This window comes from Pristis pectinata, chromosome 25, assembly GCF_009764475.1.
Source record: "Pristis pectinata isolate sPriPec2 chromosome 25, sPriPec2.1.pri, whole genome shotgun sequence".
NCBI classification, from domain to species: Eukaryota; Metazoa; Chordata; class Chondrichthyes; order Rhinopristiformes; family Pristidae; genus Pristis; species Pristis pectinata.
This window is the reverse complement of record NC_067429.1, coordinates 23,024,682-23,043,756: the sequence shown is the minus strand read 5'-3', so window position 1 is coordinate 23,043,756 and position 19,075 is coordinate 23,024,682. Positions and strand designations below refer to the sequence as shown.

The 19,075-nt window shown below is 42.0% G+C and overlaps 1 protein-coding gene across 1 annotated transcript in view; it reads left to right on the top strand.

Annotated features, from left to right (window-relative positions):
- adam11 (ADAM metallopeptidase domain 11) overlaps positions 1-19,075 on the top strand; it is a 134,164-nt gene that overhangs the window by 60,323 nt on the left and 54,766 nt on the right. The window contains exons 7-10 of the mRNA XM_052038782.1: positions 8,686-8,755; positions 9,862-9,932; positions 12,584-12,658; positions 16,256-16,327. Of these exons, the coding sequence (XP_051894742.1) occupies positions 8,686-8,755; positions 9,862-9,932; positions 12,584-12,658; positions 16,256-16,327 (288 nt within the window). The remainder of the gene's footprint in view (positions 1-8,685; positions 8,756-9,861; positions 9,933-12,583; positions 12,659-16,255; positions 16,328-19,075) is intronic.

Here is a 19,075-nt window from a genome sequence, read left to right as displayed (position 1 = left end):
CAGGACTGGGAGGAAAGAGCCGGTTTTTCTCCAGATACAGTTTGTTTACAATCGACCATTTGCTGGATTGCAAATTTTAAAAAATGCCTGTTAAAAGCAGCAATATTCCCAGACATCTGCGCATAATGTTCTATCAACATTAAATTTTCAAACCTAATCTACTTATAACTGTATTTTATGAGTTTAATGTATTTGGTAATGTGTCTTCACATTTTATCATAGAAATAGATCACCAATTGTCAACCCTAGTTCAACTTACTAAATGACATAAGACTCTTCAGGCTCTGCTATAAATAAAATGAAGTGTACAGTGAGCCATTAAAAACAGAGTCACATCATGCAATACTGCAGTGGGCTTGGCAACATAACCCAATGAACTAAAGCAATAATTAGGTTACTGCAGTGCAGACAGATGGAATTACTTTTCATAAGAGTTACAACTGTCAGACACTGTGAAGGTCTTTTAGAAAGACAGAAATTGTTGAGAACTCCAGGGGGAAAAACCCAAAGCAGCTAATTTCCTTAGTGATCTCCAAAAATGCCATCTGTATTGATGGGTCCAAATATCTATGTACTGACCCTGTTAATACTTCAAGTACTTCAATGGAAAATAGTGCTGGATGGAAAAACAAACTAACGTTTGACTTGCTGCCACTCTAATATGTGTGAAAATGGGCACTTTGACTAAAACACTCCATTTCCTCATCGTCTCTTGCACAAGGAACTGCCCCCCCCCCCCCCCCCCCCCCCGCCAACAAACACAGTAACCTGTCCAAATTACTGGAGACACAAGAGACTGCAGACGCTGGAATCTGAAGCAAAAAAATAAGCTGCCCGAGAAACTCAGTGCATCAGGCAGCCTCTGTGTAGGGAAATGGACAGTCGACATTTCATGGGAAAGTCCAAAGAGAAACACAACAATGAATGACCTACACCTTCATTCCCCCACCCCTCTATCAGCTCTTCCAATCCCACCATCCCATGCTATCAGCATAATATCTACCTATGTAACATTGCATCAGTTGTGACAATAGTATAGTCGTGATTCCAGTGCAGTTATTCCAAGACCTTAATACATGCATCCATAATTGTCATTCAAGAAGCCATTGATATTTCTCTTTGAACTGCAGTGCGAGAGGCTTTTACTTCCAAACCAGCCTCTATATCAGCCCTGTCAGGCTCAAAGTCAGAATGCAACAGAGAGCAGAGTCCGTGTAACTCTGAGCTGCTGGGTTTACTCCTTCTGCAACAAATAAACCATCACTGCTGGCTGTAATATGATCCCTAGCTTCACTTTGGAGAAGGACTGTACCCTCCATATCACTGGGACACACGCTGGTCAAAAGAGGTTCTGCACGGATTGAGAGATACCAGGCAGTCTGGAACCTGTTGTTGGGAATGTACCTTCAGCTGTATCATCCTGCATAAAAGACAAATGGAAGCTGCTCTTCCCCAGTTCTCCACAAAGAATATTTCCAAATTTTACAAGATTCTGCTAATTGGATCCAAAATTGGCTTGGTGATGGGAGGCAGAGGGTAGTGGTGGAAGGGTGTTTTCTGATTGGAAGTCTGTGACCAGTGGTGCACCACAGGGATCAGTGCTGTTTGTGATGTATATTAATGATTTGCATGTGAATGTAGGAGGTATGATTATTAAGTTTGCAGATGACATGAAAATTGACAGTGTGTTGAATAGTGAGGAAGGTTGTCTAAGGCTACAGCAGGATATAGATTAGATGAAAAGATGAGTGGAGCATTGCCAGGTGGAATTTAAACCCAATACATTTGAGGTGATGCATTTTGGAAAGTCAAATAGGAGTAGAACATATACAGTATATGATCGGGCACTAAGGAATGTTGATGAACAGAGAGATCGAGCAGCCCAAGTCCATTCTTCCCTGAAAGTAGCAACACGGTCAATAGGATGCTGAAGAAGGCATTTGGCATGCTTGCCTTCATAGGTTGGAGCATCGGATATAAGAGTTGGGACATTATTGTTGTAGCTTTACAAAATATTGGTTAGGCTGCACTTGGAGTAGTGTGTGCAGTTCTGGGTCACTACACTATAGGAAGGTACCACAGAACTTGCTTGATGGACCATAGGAGTTGGTGAGGAATTTCCCAGTAGAAATTTCTGCCTATATTAACACAAGATCTTTCTTTGTGAGCTTTACCCCAGGGGATTGGATGGTGGAGACACAAGAAACTGCAGACGCTGGAATCTGGAGCAAAAAACAACCTGCTGGAGGAACTCAGCGGATCAAGCAGCATCTGTGGGAGGAAAGGCATTGTCGAAGTTTCTGGCGATCCCGATTCGAGGGTTTTGACCTGAAACGTCGACAGTTCCTTTACCCCCACAGATGCTGCTCGACCTGCTGAGTTCCTCCAGCAGATCGTTTGTTGATAGGATTGTGGTAGTAGGATGGGTTTAAATGGTATGCATTACTTGCAAAATTGAGACCAGACAGACTTGATGAACTGGCTCCATTTTGGCAATCCCTTTTCCTTAAATCCATCCTTCAGAGTTAGGAATCATTTGGCAATTAGCAGTGATGGTTCTACTAGTTGACATGACCTGTATGCAAGTTGCTAGTTAGTGGAACAGCTTACAATGTATTCATGTTTGGCTAGAAATTCATTACACTGCTTTTTCAACATTATACAATTAAATATCAATTCCTTTTTCCAGAGCGACATGAGATAACAAGCATTTCTATGTTATCTTATGCCACTGTGGATGTTCGACTGAGCATTTCCCAGCATGAGTCAACCTTGCATACCTCATGTGATTTCTGTGTCTGTCACACAAAGTGTGATATTATGAAGTCTTCTACTGGAACCCCCATGAGGTAGGTCTCTTTCATTCACCAGGCCCCTCCATCATCTCCCAATGACAATCAATGCAACAAGAACCAGATCTTGACCGCAACCATCTAATCCACACCCTTCAATCCTGCTGACCATCCTAATCTAATGATCCTTAAGGGCACTAGATGAAGGTCCCCACCCAAAGATGAAGGTCAACCTCCCCACCGATAGGCCACCCATCTGATCACTGCCTTGATGCTCAGTCACCAGCTCTCCCCCTGATTCTTGGCCCTGATCCTCCATTACCCCTGTGATCATTCGGACCCTGATTGAGTGATACTCTGAGGACTCTGACAGCAGCTCTGATTGCCAGTTGCACCCTCGACCCCAGCAGCCATTCACCCGTGCACCACCTCGATCTTTAGGCTTCTCCGAGATCCCCATCCTTGCATCCTTGAACTGCCCAGAGCTTAATGCTCCAGGCCCTGATCTGCTCCCCCAACCCTTCCCCCACTTCTAACCCAAGGGAACTGAACCAACCCAGAAACGTTCTCTACCCCCAACCCCCAGCTATCACAATGTAAGACACTTGTTGGTACAAACCCCCCCATATATCTCTGATCTTAAGCCCTGACACTTTCCCCTATCCCTGCCACGAACCCCCACTCAGTCACAACCCAACCACATCACAGTCCCATTCTGTCTAGAGCTCTTTCCCCTGACTATATCAGTGACCCTAATTGAATATACCAATGACTCCTGAGTCTTGGCTGTGACTGGAATTTACAGCAGGAGTGGGTCCACGATAGAAACCCTGCTGTAATGCCAGTCTAGCACTTCACAACCAGTAGGGGAAGGGCAGGGGTGGTGGGGTGTGGTGTTTATCTGGTGAATTAAAAATACCACATCTAGGGGTCCAAATCAAAGCCATTCCATTGAGTTGAACTTCTCACATGTGTTGTTGGCAGTAATATGGAAACCCAAAATGATACTAGATTGGAGATCAGGGAACAGGAGATTTTCCCACCTCTTTAATCAATTTCCTGTCACTTGCTCAATTAAGTTTTGAATTGATGAAGAGATGCTTGCTAAAATTCTATGTGGGTGTGGTTGTAGCTTAACTAAATGAATAGTTTCTACTAATTGTTCAGATCAGTGGACCTTTCTAAAGATTTCCAGAAGTCAATAGGATGAGGCTGTGCCAGAAGAGGATGTGGAGTAGGATGGTTCTAAGTGAGATTAGGTTCAATTCTCCTCGGGTGGTTTATATTTTATAACTTCTAATGGATCATTTTCAACTGTAATGACTTCTAGGTTTAAATCAATGAAAGCAGCTTTCGTTACAGTATGCACTGTAATTGAATGTGCTCCTTACTAGTAAAGGCAAGGATGTTGTAGTTCGCTGGAATCTGTCCTCAAGACTTGTACAGCCAAGGCAGGTTTAAGTGGGGTGGCAGTTTGTTTGACCAATTTCCTTTGTTACAAAATCTTATTTGGAACTCACCCTGTAACTTCAAATTGTAAGCTCTTTTAACCACTGCCTAACAAGCTGTGACATGAAACTACAGCTTTCCTCCTCAAAATAATGTGGCTCATTTGGTAGCCATCTGTGTTGTGTGTTCAAGCTCTGGTCCAGAGACGTGCACAAAAGAATGACCGATGCTTAACTGCAGTAATGCGAGGGTGCTGCACTGTCAGAGCTGCCGCCTTTTGAAGGAGCACCTACATTGAGAGTCCTATTTGGTTTCTCAGGTAGAATTTGAAGAAGAGTAGGGGAGTTCTCCCTAGTTCCTCGTCTGATATTAATCCCTCAGCCGCCATCACAAGAACGGATATTTGACCATTATCGCAAATGGGACTTTGCTGTGTGCATAATCGTAGCTGTATTTTCACCATTATATCTGCGACAACACTTTAGATTTACCCCTGGGACTCTATTGTTCTTTTGGACATACTGAGCATATAAGAACACTTTATAACTGTCTTTTTCTTCCTTTTGTGGTATGTTATCCAGGCAATGGGTAGATGAATCAGGTAGTCCAGGAAAGGCAGCAGGGATAACAAAGTACTCTTGTTGCCACTGGGGAAGATTCAGGAAAGGCAGCAGGGATAACAAAGTACTCTTGTTGCCACTGGGGAAGATTAGTAGGGTTATGACTCATGATGGGTAATCAGTGAAGAGATGGAGAATGAGTTAGAATGACAAGGCCAGGAATGATGATTGAGCAAACTGGTATACTGGCTGTTACTGGCAACAGGTTGAAGGAGGTGATGTTTGCTTTAGGACTGGCATGGAAGAGGTCAGATTGTGAGGGCTTAAAAATGTGGATAAAGGCTTCAGCTGCAGATACAAGTTAGGTACAGAGGTGGGCAGCATATCAGGGGTGCAGGTATTTGGATGTAGAGACCTAGATCAGTCTGACTCAGCACCCAGGGACAATGATGGATTTGAGGACTTGGAAATTGGGTCCGGCTCCTCACAGATGTGCAGTGCACTGAGAGTTTCATGAAATTCCGCAGAGAGCTAACTCTGTTCCCAACTATTGAATGGTGTGCCACCTCTCCTTCCACAGCAATCACACTGGGAGTTTTTGTGTGCAACTATGTCTCTCTGACCTGCAGAATCATATTTAGGTCACAGTTTCCCTTTTCTGCATTTTAGCCCATTGTTTTGTAGTTTTTTTCCTTCAGTCTTGGCAAGATGTATCTTCTGACCAATTCTATTCCAACATGAACACATCTATTTTTCAGCAAGCACTCAGAGGGATTTGGTCAAAGTGTCAAATGCATTTACACAAGAGTACGACCGAATTGGGAATAGACCCTAGGAGATTTGTGCTTCAGTAGTGAATAAAACATTTAGCTCCTGGCTGCAAGCAATTTTACTCAATGCTTTGGTTTTTGTGGCTTTACTCAGCGGACACTTGTTAGCATTTGAGAGCTTATAAAAAATCAAAAGAAATTAGGTTTCGTCCTCTGGGTATTACAACACTGAGTATCAGCATAAGGAACAGGCAACAGTGTCTGGACTCTGCGTGGCTCTTGGCCACAGCAGCTGCTCACTGCAGTGTTATCAACCAAAACACTGCCAAGTTTCTTAACTCTGTGGGCAATGAACTCAATATGGGGGCAGCATGTATACGCTTGAATGTGCCAGTCATTGTCAGTGAGCTTCTAAGAGGAAGAAATATGGCCAGCAGGAGGAACAGAGTGGAGGATCAAAACGTTCCAGCAATTTAACGCATCACTAGATTCTGCAAACTGGAGCAAGTATCAAACTCCCTCAAAAATAGACTCATTATTTTCTTACATTTCATTGAATAGGGGCTACCTACTGAAGGGAAAAAAAACAAATTGGAACACTTCTAAATTATTATATCTGATCTATTTTAAAAAATATGTTCTTCAGCTTTCCTTCTCAACTAAGGCACCATTACCAAACTTCAGTTCTTGCTATGATATACTTTAGTGCCCTTTTTTTTTAGATTATATGATGCTGATTATAAGGCAGAGACCATACAGCATTCTAGTGGAGGTAAGACCTCCTCTCTTCATCCTGCCTCCATGCCCACAATTTTATGCTGACTCATTATGTAGACAGGGGCCTAAAAAAATGCTGAACCAGTATAGATGTCCTTTTAAATAATTCCCTTGCCATAATAAGAAGTGTTAACCTAATAAAGATCTTCTGTGGTGGCCCAGTGGCACAGCTAGTCGAGCTGCTGCCTCACAGCTCCAGTGACCCAGGTTCAATTTTGACTCCAGTGCTGTCTATGTGAAGTTTGCACGTTCTTCCTGTGAACACATGGGTTTCCTCCAGGTGCTCCCGTTTCCTCCCACATCCCAAAGAAGTACATGTTGATCAGTTAACTGGCCACTGTAAATTGCCCCAGGTGGGTAGGTGAATGGTAGAACCTGGGGGCATTAATGGGAGTGTGGGGGAAATAAAATGGGATTAGTGTAAATTGGTTCACACTTGGTAGGTCAGAGGGTTTGTTTCCATGCTGTATGACTCTCTGAACTCTGTAGCTTTCTACCAATCAGTAAGTTATATATTTGCTCCTGTCTGAATTTTCAGTTTTATCAGAACCTACTCCATTGATGAGCAAAGCTCCTCCCTCATCATCTTTTGCACTAACGTTAGAAAACAAGTAAAAGAAATACATAGGTATTTGTCTTTAATTGACCACCAAGACCATTGATTTACTGTTCAGGTCACTGTTACTTGTCATTGGATATGTGATACATTCTATGTTCTCTACAACTGGGTGGCGCTGTTACCCATATGTCTTATTTTGCATTTTAATAGCAGGAAATTAGCTGTTGTCAGGCTCCACCTTAGTAAATGTGCCAGTAGGAATTTGGTACAAGGTATAGATAATTTCCCAATATTTTGGAGTATAAACCTAAAGATATAATTGGACTGGATATGACTTGATTAAGTTATGTAGCATCAAAACAATAGATTGCACTCAGCATTCCCATATGAATAGGCTTTATTACAGAGATTGAGGAAGGAAATGGTTTAACTGGATAATGTACAGTGATAATGTGGTTTATGTATTAGTTCACACCACTGCTTCTCTGTTCCTTGTACGTCCATGCTGCATTGAACTGACTTCATTCTATATTGCAGATTATTTTATGGCGTATCCAGCAGGCTGTGAATACGAGTTCAGTTGGAGTCACAAATTGGATCCCAGCAGCTTGTGGGGAATGTTTCGGGGAGTGGGAGGTGGGTGGGTGGGGGAGAAAGGGATAGCAGTTGTTGCTGCCGCAACTGTCAAATCTGTTGTTTAATGTTTTAAGAAACACAAATGAGGTAGAAGTCTATCCTTAACACACATTAAGTATGTTTTGTAATAGTTGCTGTGTGTTGTACAACTCTTATGAGTTTAGTTCTGTTGACTTCAATTTGTACCCCAAAGATTCAGGGAGTCAATTAAGGAAAGGTTACTTCTGAAGATTGCCTCTAATTGGAAAAGAAAGCCTTTCTTTCTTCAATAGGCTTCTCCTGAAATGCTAATATACTGCATGGCTTGGGATTTTGGTGAGACCATATGCCGCAGTATGCAGTTAACTTTAATCATTAGTAAAAATACTTTTAATTTTAACAAGAAGCAGGAAGAATGAGTGTAGTTCAGACTGTTGACACTCAAGGCACTTGCAATCTCCATTACAGGGCATTGTGTTTGAAAGGCATAGAGTGGTCAATATCCTGCAATACCAGTAATCTTCTTCCCTTTCCCTTGCATCTGAACCGGCATTTGTATTCCCTCTTGTGGTTACACGGCCAGGAAGTGGTATTGATAGCAGAATATTGTCCTGCATTGAGCTTTAGAAAATATACTTATTTATCTGATTCATGTTTAGTTTTAGTCTTTATTTCACATAATCTAATTGTGAGTGTATTTATTCCCTGGTTTATGTTGAAAAATAATTAAAGGTATTACAATATCTCCCATTCAAGTTTGTACATTTCTGTAGGTTAGGCAAATGTTACCCCTACCTTTGCATGTAGTTTATTTACTGTGGATGCTTCTTATGATATCTTGTCTGCTTTTGTCATCAAATGCTTGTGGCTGGTTATATTACTGTTTAACTTGTATCACAACAATGGGTGAATGAGTGAAACAGAAACCTTTATCCTATAACATTACATTAAATTGCACAGAAAATGACCCTTGCAATCTAATAATGGTTTGGTGCATATCATTTAGCACAGCATTTCTCACCAGACTATATGAAGGCATAATAATATAAATAGAAGCATTCTCAATTGGGTGCTAAAAATGTGGGGATTCATCAAACGGTATGTTAATTTAGTATGTTAGACATTGTTTAAGTGTAATGTTGCTGTTCTCCTTTTACATACAGCATGAGCAGCAATCTCATATTGTGTACAGATCTCCTGGTTTTGATATCCCTGTGGGATGTGCTTCATTTGGTAAGGAATGCTCGTTCATCTACTATGCACTCTTCGTTATATGAGTCAGAGATTTGATAGGAAGTGGGATAAAATGCAAGCTGTAGTATTTTATTCACACAGAGATTATATCTCACAAGCCCACAAACTTTATTAGCAAGAAGGACAAGGGCAGCATGTTCAAGGGAACATCATTCCCTGCAGTTTCCACTCCTTCCTGAACTACGTAGTTAGTATTTTATTGTTTTGATTTTACCAGATAGTGTAAGAGTGATTGAAATCAATTTAGCCGCCCTTTTACATCTCGATTTTTGTTTCTAATTATTTCAGTGTACACATTGTTCTGAAACAGGATCACCCGTGACTGCGTCATTCAGAGTGGAAATTATCCGTATTCTAAAAGCAGAAAATTTGGAAATCCTCAGCAGGTCAGGTGTATTTGTAGGAAGAGAAACAGAGCTAATGTTTCAGGTTGAAGAAAAGTTCGGACAAAAGGTCTTCCACCTGAAACTTGAGCTCAGTTTCTCTTCCTGCAGATGCAGCCTGATCTGCTGAGTGTTTCCAGCATTTTCAGTTTTTATTTTAGATTACCAGCATCTACAATTGTTTAAATTTTCATTATCCATATTATTTTTATTGCAGCCAGCATGTTCTAACATTTAAAATGTTATACTTAACACCAAATTATCTCAAGGTTTTGTTCCTAGAGGAAGCACTTTAATTGTTTTGACATATTATCATTTCCAAACTTAAGTCTATCTTCACTGCACACACGGAAGTGATGAATCATGGGACAGAATTAAATAAGGGTAAAAAATACAACAGGGAATTTAAACAAAGACAGTGTTGAATGTTGCATTCATGTATCCTCATGGATTTTCTAGTTTTACATATTATGCCGAGAGGAGAGTGCGCTGTGCTACTTTAAGCTAAGACAGTCAGTCTGAGTCTCCTGGATGTGGGATTACTAAATTGGGCAGAGTTACTTTCAACTGTATGAGAGAACCAATTGCACTTTCCTTAATGACTCTGATTCAGAAGAGATAAAAGGAAACTTCATCAAGCATGCGCTCCTTTTTGCAGTGCAGATGCATTTTTACATGCGTTTTAACCATGAATCTTTCCAGGGTGCTCTACTGATGAGAATGCATGGCAGGAAATTCCTGACAAGGTCATAAGGAGACGGACCAAAAGGCAGGTAAGAATAAAGCAAGCAAAGACGGAATATCAAAGATTAGGTTCTGAGTAACTGTTGACCAATGGATAACCCTTGGAGTGATGCTCCAGGGAGTGAGCTGCACATTTAGAGTTGCATCCACCTCTCTGCCATGAGCTCACTGCCAAAGTAACAGGGTCCAGAAACATGCCAACTGGAAAACTCTGGATCTACATTAACAGTAACAAATTCTGCTCAACGTTAAACACTTTTTTAAGATTACTATTGTTGCATGTCTTTTAACAGAGGAGAATTTTGTGGGATTTGGTTTTCTACCAGAGTATCCCTTTACAGAAGGCACCCTGGCCTTCAGAGATGCTCACTGCTCTACAAGAATGTTCTTCCCCACTCCACTTTTGAAAGATGTTCTTCATCTTCTAACAAGGTTGTAAGGAATGAGGGTGAGGCAGACTCTGTCACTCCCACAGCTATGAAACAATTGTTGATAATGTCAGAAAAAACTGGCTTCATGATAAATGGCTTCCTGCACTCCCACTAGGTTACAATAGCCACTATACTTTGTAATCTTATTAAACTCCCAATGTAGTCCAACCTGCTGAAAAAGTTCACAGATGTATTTCCAAATGGCATAAAAGGAGGCTATTTGGCCCATTAAGTCTATGCTAGATGTCAGAGCAATCCCATTCCCTATTGATTTTCCCTGTAACATATTCTCCCCACATTCCAATTAAGTCCCCCTATGTTCTACCACTCATCTATATACTAGGGGCTATTTACCCTGGTGAATTAACCAACCAATATACACATTTTTGGGATATGGGAGGAAATTGGAGTACCCAGAGGACATCTACATCATAGGGAGAACATGCAAGCTCCACGCAGACAGTGTTGGAGGTCAGAATTGAACTCAGATCAATGGAGCGAAAGTGCAGGAAGTTGTGCCATAATCTCTCTGCCCTGGAACATACTGCCTGAGAGAATGGTGGAAGCAGAGTTGCTAACAGGATTTAAAAAGCATCTGGGTGAGCACTTGAATCAGGTGGGCATAAAAGGCTATGGGTCAAGTGGGATTTGTACGGATGGGTGCCTACTGGTTGGCATGGACATAGTGGGCCGAATGGACTGTTTCCATGCTATGTGACTCGATTATATTCTATGCCCTGTCTAATGATGCTACCTGGGGGCCTGTACCTAGTGTTCGTACACAAAGGCTTTTCCCTGCAGTGTCCCTTTACAGCATTGAGGCAGAGATTAAAGTGGCAGGAAGGTGATTAGTAGCAGTGTGGGGGAATTAAGATAGAGGGAAACCTGGGATGAAGGGCTGGAAACTTGGGAAAACCAGGGGACAGGGGCTGTATGGGGGATCCCAAGAAGAAGACTGAATCTGGAAATATAACTGGAGGATAGTGGGGATAGTGGTGTGTGAGTTTGACAGAGGATAAAGAAATCCAAGATAGGGTTGGGGGAAGGAGGTCATAGTTTAGGGTACTGAGGAGAAGATAATGAGAGGAGAGGTCCCGGAGAGCTTTGGCAGGGAGTGGAGACTGATTGCAATGTGGGGGCAATCACTCCAGATGAGAATGTGAAACGGGATTCCAGATCCTGCTCCAACCTGATACTTGACTGCAGGACAACCCAACCTGGATTGTCTTCAATACTGGATGACCCAACTGGCCGCAGCTATCAACCAGCCTGTTATATAATGAGGGAATGGGCCTTTTCCCTCAGGTTGGGACCTGATACTGCGACAAGGCTGTGCAGTTGTTTATGTGCAGTAAAAAATGCTGTATCGTCAATCATTCCGTTGTATGAGGATTAATGTCACTACACCTGCCTGATGGTTTCCTGTGTCTGCATATCTTGTATATGAAGATCATGAGGGCATTTTTAGATGTGAACTATATGCACAGAGGTAACAATCTGTTTACATAAGGCACAAATGTTGCACAGCATAACAGAGTTTCCAGCACTGGTTTCTCTTTGGCTGAAGACCAGTTTTTTTCAAGCCAACTGGAAGTCAGAATTCTAGAGATTAATCTTGTTAAGGTGCTGCTACCAATGCAGATGTTTGCCAACAGTTAGCCTTACACTTTCCCAAGGTCAGTGTCTATGTGTTCAAGGTGTTGATCTTCCTCAAGGTAGGTTCTTCCTTTGTCTTTACATCCATGGTACACCATCTTCCTCTGCTCCATCACTCCGACCCAATTGACCTTCCATCCCCGCCTTGGCACCTGTCTCTCCATGCTTTCCAACTTCCAACTTCTCCTCAGCATCCCATTATTCAACCATCCCCCAACCTCTGAGATGATCTCCCCGGTGTTTATCTTCTCTATCCATGTTCAATCTGTTGTTTGGCATTCTCTCTGCCACCCACACCCTCCACAATGGTGAGGGATCATGTTGGAAAGCTCTTTGTGCAAGATTGTGCTTAGGGGACTGGTCGACCATGCGTGGTACTTTGGGTCACGTGGTAAAATGTTAGATTCTTGGGGTTCCCCATGCCACCTTTTCAATGTGCAAAATGCCATCTGTTCATGGTAACCAGTTTGACTGTTGCCCATTCTTAGGCATGCTTTGCTTGTTACTGTTGAATTCTGTTTTATTTCCTTGCATGAAAAGCAACAAACAAGCTTTAATATTTAACATTTCTTTTATTTCTTGGCTTTTGATAGGTTCGGCGAGGCCAGCGCACTGTTCTGAGAGAAACCAAGTACATTGAGCTGATGGTTGTCAATGATTACACATTGGTATGCTAGCTGTTCTTAATTTTGTGCTTTGTTAGATTTCAGAACAATGAAAGAGTGTCTTCAAATGATGATTCTTCCATTACTAGTGTGAGTTGGAGTCTCAGATAAAGGGACCTCAGAGGAAAGGAAGCCATTTCAAATTAAACCAAGCTGGAAATTGTGGTTGGTAATTTGACAATCCTTGATTTAAATCATTTGGTTTTCCCTTATCCACTACTCAACAGTGACATGAACTAATTCTATTAAAGCAACAGATAAACATCTTTTAAAAGTGCTTATCATTCACACACACATAACATAAGCAGCAATTTCTGTGTTGTCAGATAGGCCTGACAAGTCTGCTCCAACCTCCTCTGTCAATCTTACTAAGGTCTTCCCTGGTAAGCAAACACTTGCTTAACGAATGTGCACTACAACAAAGATTGCTATTTTAGTTTGCTTAATATGGGTTTCTCTCACAACAACGAAGGGTGGGGAATGCTTCTTTACTTCTCATGACATGACTAGATCCAAATAAACTCAGTGTGTTCACCCATCTCTTGTGAACAATCGGCATAAGTACAAAGATGTTAGGCAGCGAGCCACCTAGTTGAGAAACAGTGCAGCTCTCTGATGTCACCACATGGGGACCGATTCCAGCCGGGAAGGCAGTGTGTTCCCATTCTGACAACCCAGTGGAGCAGAACTGACCACCACATGTCAGTCCATGAACCAAATCTGCTCCAAAACCTATTGGCGAGTTTGAACCAGTGAACCACCTCCCTATCCTCCTCCTCTGCCTCCACTACCTTCTGAGTGCTATGTACCAAAAAGAACTTTTTACATAGGAAATAATAGAAAGCAACCTTCCACTTATAACGAATTTTCACATCTGAAGTTTCTTTATTGGTTTATTATTGTCACTTGTACTGAGGTACAGTGAAAAGCTTGTCTTACAAACCGATCGTACAGGTCAATTCATTACACAGTGCATTGTGTAGTACATTGATTTAGTACAGAGTGCATTGATGTAGTACAGGTAAAAACAATAACAGTACAGAGTAACGTGTCACAGCTACAGGGAAAGTGCAGTGCAATAAGGTGCAAGGTCACAACAAGGTAGATCGTGAGGTCATAGTCTGTCCCATTGTATAAGGGAACCGTTCAATAGTCTTATCACAGTGGGGTAGAGGCTGTCCTTAAGTCTGGTGGTACGTGCCCTCAGGCTCCTGTATCTTCTACCTGATGGAAGAGGAGAGAAGAGAGAATTCCCGGGTGGGTGGGGTCTTTGATTATGCTGGCTGCTACACCAAGACAACGAGAGGTAAAGACCAAGGAGGGGAGGCTGGTGTCCGTGATGTGCTGGGCTGTGTCCACAGCTCTCTGCAGCTTCTTGCGGTCTTGGGCAGAGTATTTGTGCACTTGAGCAACTTGTCCAAGTTGAGCACTTGGGCATACCAAGCCGTGATACATCCAGATAGGATGCTTTCTATGATGCATTCGGTAAAAGTTGGTGAGAGTCAAAGGGAATGTAACCTGTTGGTTAACCAGGGGAGACCATACTTACCAGTTTATTTTGTGTGCAATTCATGCACACCTTAAGAGACAATGACTTGGAAATAAATGCACACTAGGAATTACAACTCCAATCATTTTATCCTCTCACATGTAACAGGTGTTATAATTAAATCTCTTGGTTTCAAATGTGAGTAAATCTCAGGGGAAATTGAACACTCAAAGAATCACCCGACACTCAGATCTGTTTTCTGATCATCGAAGGCTTATTGCTTTACTCTGGTGGGGAAGGAGTGCTGGATGCCCCAGACAACATCTCAACTGAACAAAGGAAATCATACACTTTGTACATTTTCTTCAGCCACCCTGACTGGCTACAGACCTATCACAGGATTAATAATTACATGCATCATATACATATCCAACCAAGTTAACAATTGGGCATTGTGTGGCTCTGGACAGCCCTGGCACATCCCTTGATGTTTACCAGACACCTTATCATCTGTCACTGAGTCTGTATAGTTACTGGGGATTCCTTTGGGCTGGTAAGAGAGGCTCTGTTCAGCAGCTTGTAACTGTGGTAACCACAGGAATGTGGTCAAATCCCATAACACCTTGAGTCCAGATTCTCCATTTTATGACTTGTGGCTACATGTAGCTGCCTCTGCCATGGTCTGCCCTAACAACATCATGGGATATAGTTTCCCAATTTCCTCTGAGGGTGAAAGCAGTGATTTTGAAACAAATTCCACCCTAAAAAGAATGCTTGTTTTGAAAACTGCAATGCCTAGAAATTCAGAGCACTAAGTGATCCAATTCACAGAACAGACCCAAGCACAGTTGAAAAGGTGTTTGGTAAACATCAAGGGATGGCCCAGGGCTGTTCATAAACTGATGTAGTGAATGTGCACCAAACTTGCCCTCTGCATCCCAATATTTGTTTAACTCTTGCTCTTCACTACAAAGTTATGTATGAGACGGGACAGTTTTCTGCACTTTCCAAGGGCTATGTAGCAGTATAAATGGTGTAAAAGCAGTATATAGATTTAAACTGTGGAATTGCTGTCAAGTGTATAGTTCCACTGGAGTTCAAGTGCTTGACTGACTTTCTTCTTCCATTGCTGAGTGCAACAGGGTTCCATAATGTTGCTCTCTTCTGATGGCCATCCACCTGTAGCTTGTGATAGTCCTGGTTCAATGGACTGAGATAAAGTGAAGGCAATACAGCTGCTGTTGTGCAATATTCTGTCCCTATGTGCTGACTTTATGCAGTGTTTCAATGAAAGCCTTTACCATTCTATGTTCAATTGATTGCTGTACAAGGCCTTGTTGATGACAAGTGTGATATCATTGAGTGTCCTGCATTTTAAAGAAGCTGATCAATTTTATATCAGTATTGTGATTCCCACTACTCCACTGGGAAATGATCTCCCTGATAGGTTAAGCTTCCATCACTTGTTTGATACATTGAACTTGAGCCTAAGCTCTCTGACAAAGAACTGAGTTATAAGCAGCTAAAGAAGGCTGAACTTTTAAACATTTTAACACATGCAGTAACTTGGTGATCTTTACATTTCTTGGGATTAATTTTTTAATCTTTATGAAGGTGCTGGTCCTTGCGGGTATTCTGCATGTTCCAGCTACCCCCCAAGGCTGCACTAAGTAGTCGCTCTTCCTCTGTGAGCCAGGGATGAAGAATTTGGGCTACTTGTTTTGGAGCAAGGCACATCACAGCTGATGCAGGTCCTGTCTTCCCCCAGTATCTACACAGTTGCATTTTCCAACAATGACCACTGGGTAGTGATCAGGAATCATACAGGAGTATTTGTATGATTGCAAAATGTCTATTTTCACCTCATGAATGCAGTATGTATGAATTACAATCCAAAACATCAGCTGTTTTTTTCATGGTGAGGTCTACAGTTGTTGTTACCTTTCTATTGGAACCCAATGCTTTCAACACCCACGAATTGGGGGGGGGGGGGTGGGAAGTGAATTATTAAAGAATTGGCACTAGCATTTTGTTTTGTTCATGTTTTATTGCCATTTAATCTGCTTATTCAGTATTTCACTTGCACTAAACCTTGATATTTTTCTCAACAGTTTTCTAGGCGACACCACTCTGTCACCCTGACAAGCAATTTTGCCAAATCGGTTGTGAATCTCGCTGATTTTGTAAGTACTTTAAATTATTATCCTCTTGTGTAATAAACATTGAATGGAGTTGTTTTGTTCGTCACATTACGTAAAGGTTACAAACCATCTGATTGTAAACAAAACAGTCCAGTTTTTGAGCGGCTTTTTAAAAAAAATTTCTGCAGTTGTGATGAACCAAGTAAAACATAGGTAGTACTTATTTTGCCATTTACATTTTGATAATGGTACTGTAGAGGCATCAGTTTTAAAGTCCTCCTTACTCTTAGGCACTCTGTCAGGATTGAGGATGACTTGCTTCCACTCCAGGTCTGTGGGTTCTGAGGTGGATGCACCCAAGGACTTTACTGCAGTTGGGGTAGGAGGTGCTTGGTTGTATGGGCTGGGTGAGTAGTTTCAGAGCTGGTGCATTCGTCCTTTTTCTGCTGGGCTTCTGTGTGCTCCTAATTCATGGACTCAACATTCTCAATACCAACCCAACTATTTCATGCCCATTTTGAGCAGTTATTGGCCAAAGATTCCTATGAATTGATGGGGATGTTATACTTTTTCAAGGAAACTGAGAACATTTTTGAATCTTTTCCTCTATTCACTTAATAATCTCTTGCCATGATAAAGCTAGGAATAAAGTGCATGCATTGGGAGACTAGTGTTGGTGATGTTAATGAGTTACTAAAAACCTGAACGCTCAGCTTTTCAGTCAGTGTCTATCAGCAGCCAAGTAATTCAGCACGGTGCATGATCCCATCCAATGACCCATCTGTATTCAACTTGGCCTTTACTTTGGCTTGCAGTAATACAATGCACGTCCATTATCACAGTTTACCAGGCCATCAAAAGTGTTGGATGCTAAAGGTCTTACAGCTGCTTCACAAGCTAAGAATAGTTTCAAGTGTCTTGTCCACTCGGTTAACTACGTGTTACTAATTGGAAATGCAAATATGGTTAACTTGATTTTTGATTAATAAATATGTGTATGGACACTTTTGGTCACATGCTCCCATAAATAATAGTCACATGTTGTGTTCTTGTGCACATTTTAGGAAAGATAGCTGGATGAAAGGCAGTGTTTTTTGATCATTATGCCTGGAGATTCCTAAAGGGTTTTGGTCATGGCCCAGCTGCATAAAGACTCACTTGTGACAGATGCCTTGGAACAAAGTGGGTGTGATCTGATAGAATGCTAGGAAATATGCCACTGAGTCCTCTGCTGAGGCTCAGGAAGTTCACCACAGCCCCAAGGTGGATGTGGCGGCACAGGCAGGGAAGTAGTGGTGGCATAGGGAGATGTTTCTTGGATATTTGGTGGTTGGCAGCTTCATCTCCAAGCAGTGACTTGAGAACTCAGGAAGGGTCTGATCAACGAGCAGGTCTTTGGGAAAGAGAAGTGGGGATACCACTTCATGAGGGCATGAATGGTGGGCTTGGGGTGCAATTTACGTGGGCAGGGGTACTGGAGGATTTGGTGAGGCGTGGTGGACAAGAAACAAGCTCTAAATCGAGAAGGAGCCTCAAGATTTGGGGAATAGATTTAGGATGGAGATGAGGAGAAACTGCTTTTCCCAGAGAGTAGTGAATCTGTGGAATTTTCTGCCCAGGGAAGCAGTAGAAGCTACCTCATTAAATATATTTAAGACACGGTTAGATTTTTGCATAGTTGGGGAATTAAGGGTTAAGGGGGAAAGGCAGGTAGGTGGAGCTGAGTCCACTGCCAGATCAGCCATGATCTTATTGAATGGCGGAGCAGGCTCAATGGGCCAGATGGCCAACTCCTGCTCCTATTTCTTCTGTTCTTATCTAGGAGGGGCATTAGTCAGGGAGTCATTGGAGCAAGGGCTGGGGGTAGAGAGGCCTAAGGGTTTAGAAGTATTTTATCTAATTGCAGTACGCCAGAATTGGCACTATGGAATTGGGACCACGTTGTCCTGGGAGTGCCTGGATACAGGCATCCTCAGAAAACCATGGTACAAGTTCTGCAATACCTCAAAAAGAGCATCATACAAGGAGTATTTTCATCCCATGTACCTCCTGCAGATGATGGATCAGGCCACTGGAGTGACTTATGTCAGGAGCTGCCCAGAACTGCCTGTTGAATTTCCCAATTAGCTTGACTTGGCCCAGAAATGGTCATGGTTGCCATTTACTCCAGGTTACATAGATTTTCAGGTACATGGCATTGGGAAAAAAAAATCAGCATTATGTGATGAAACCTCTAAGTATTATACCTGCGTTTCTTTGACACTGGGGCAAGGATTAAGAAGGTCCCAGATTCAGTCAGTAGTCTGTGATGACTTGTTTGATCAGAAACAAGAGGATGGTGGATTAGAATAATTTGTCTCTGTGTCCCAAAGGTATACAAAGAGACAGGTCAGCCAAGTTCTTGTGGCTGGCAGTTTTACAGGTGTGTATGTGTGCAAATCCATCAAGAACATATTGTAGCTTAATATCATTTTGAGGGCTTTCCTGCAAAAATGGCTATTACATGGAAGTCACTATGTGTGGTATTGAACACTAGCATGAATCTGTAGAGGATTTGAAGTCAAAAGAAATAATGTACAGTATATTACATTTTGAAAACAGCGCTGTGGCAGATATATTAGTGAGCATACATTTGTACCTCATTTCCCTCATTTGCACATTCCAACTCTTAAAATTTTACCAGGAGTAATGATTAAAAGAAAGGAAAGTTTGAGTGAGATGTTGAGGCTGCTCTTAGGCACACAAAAAAGGTGATTGAGGAAGCTTGGTGTTTGAGAGATGGTTGGAGTT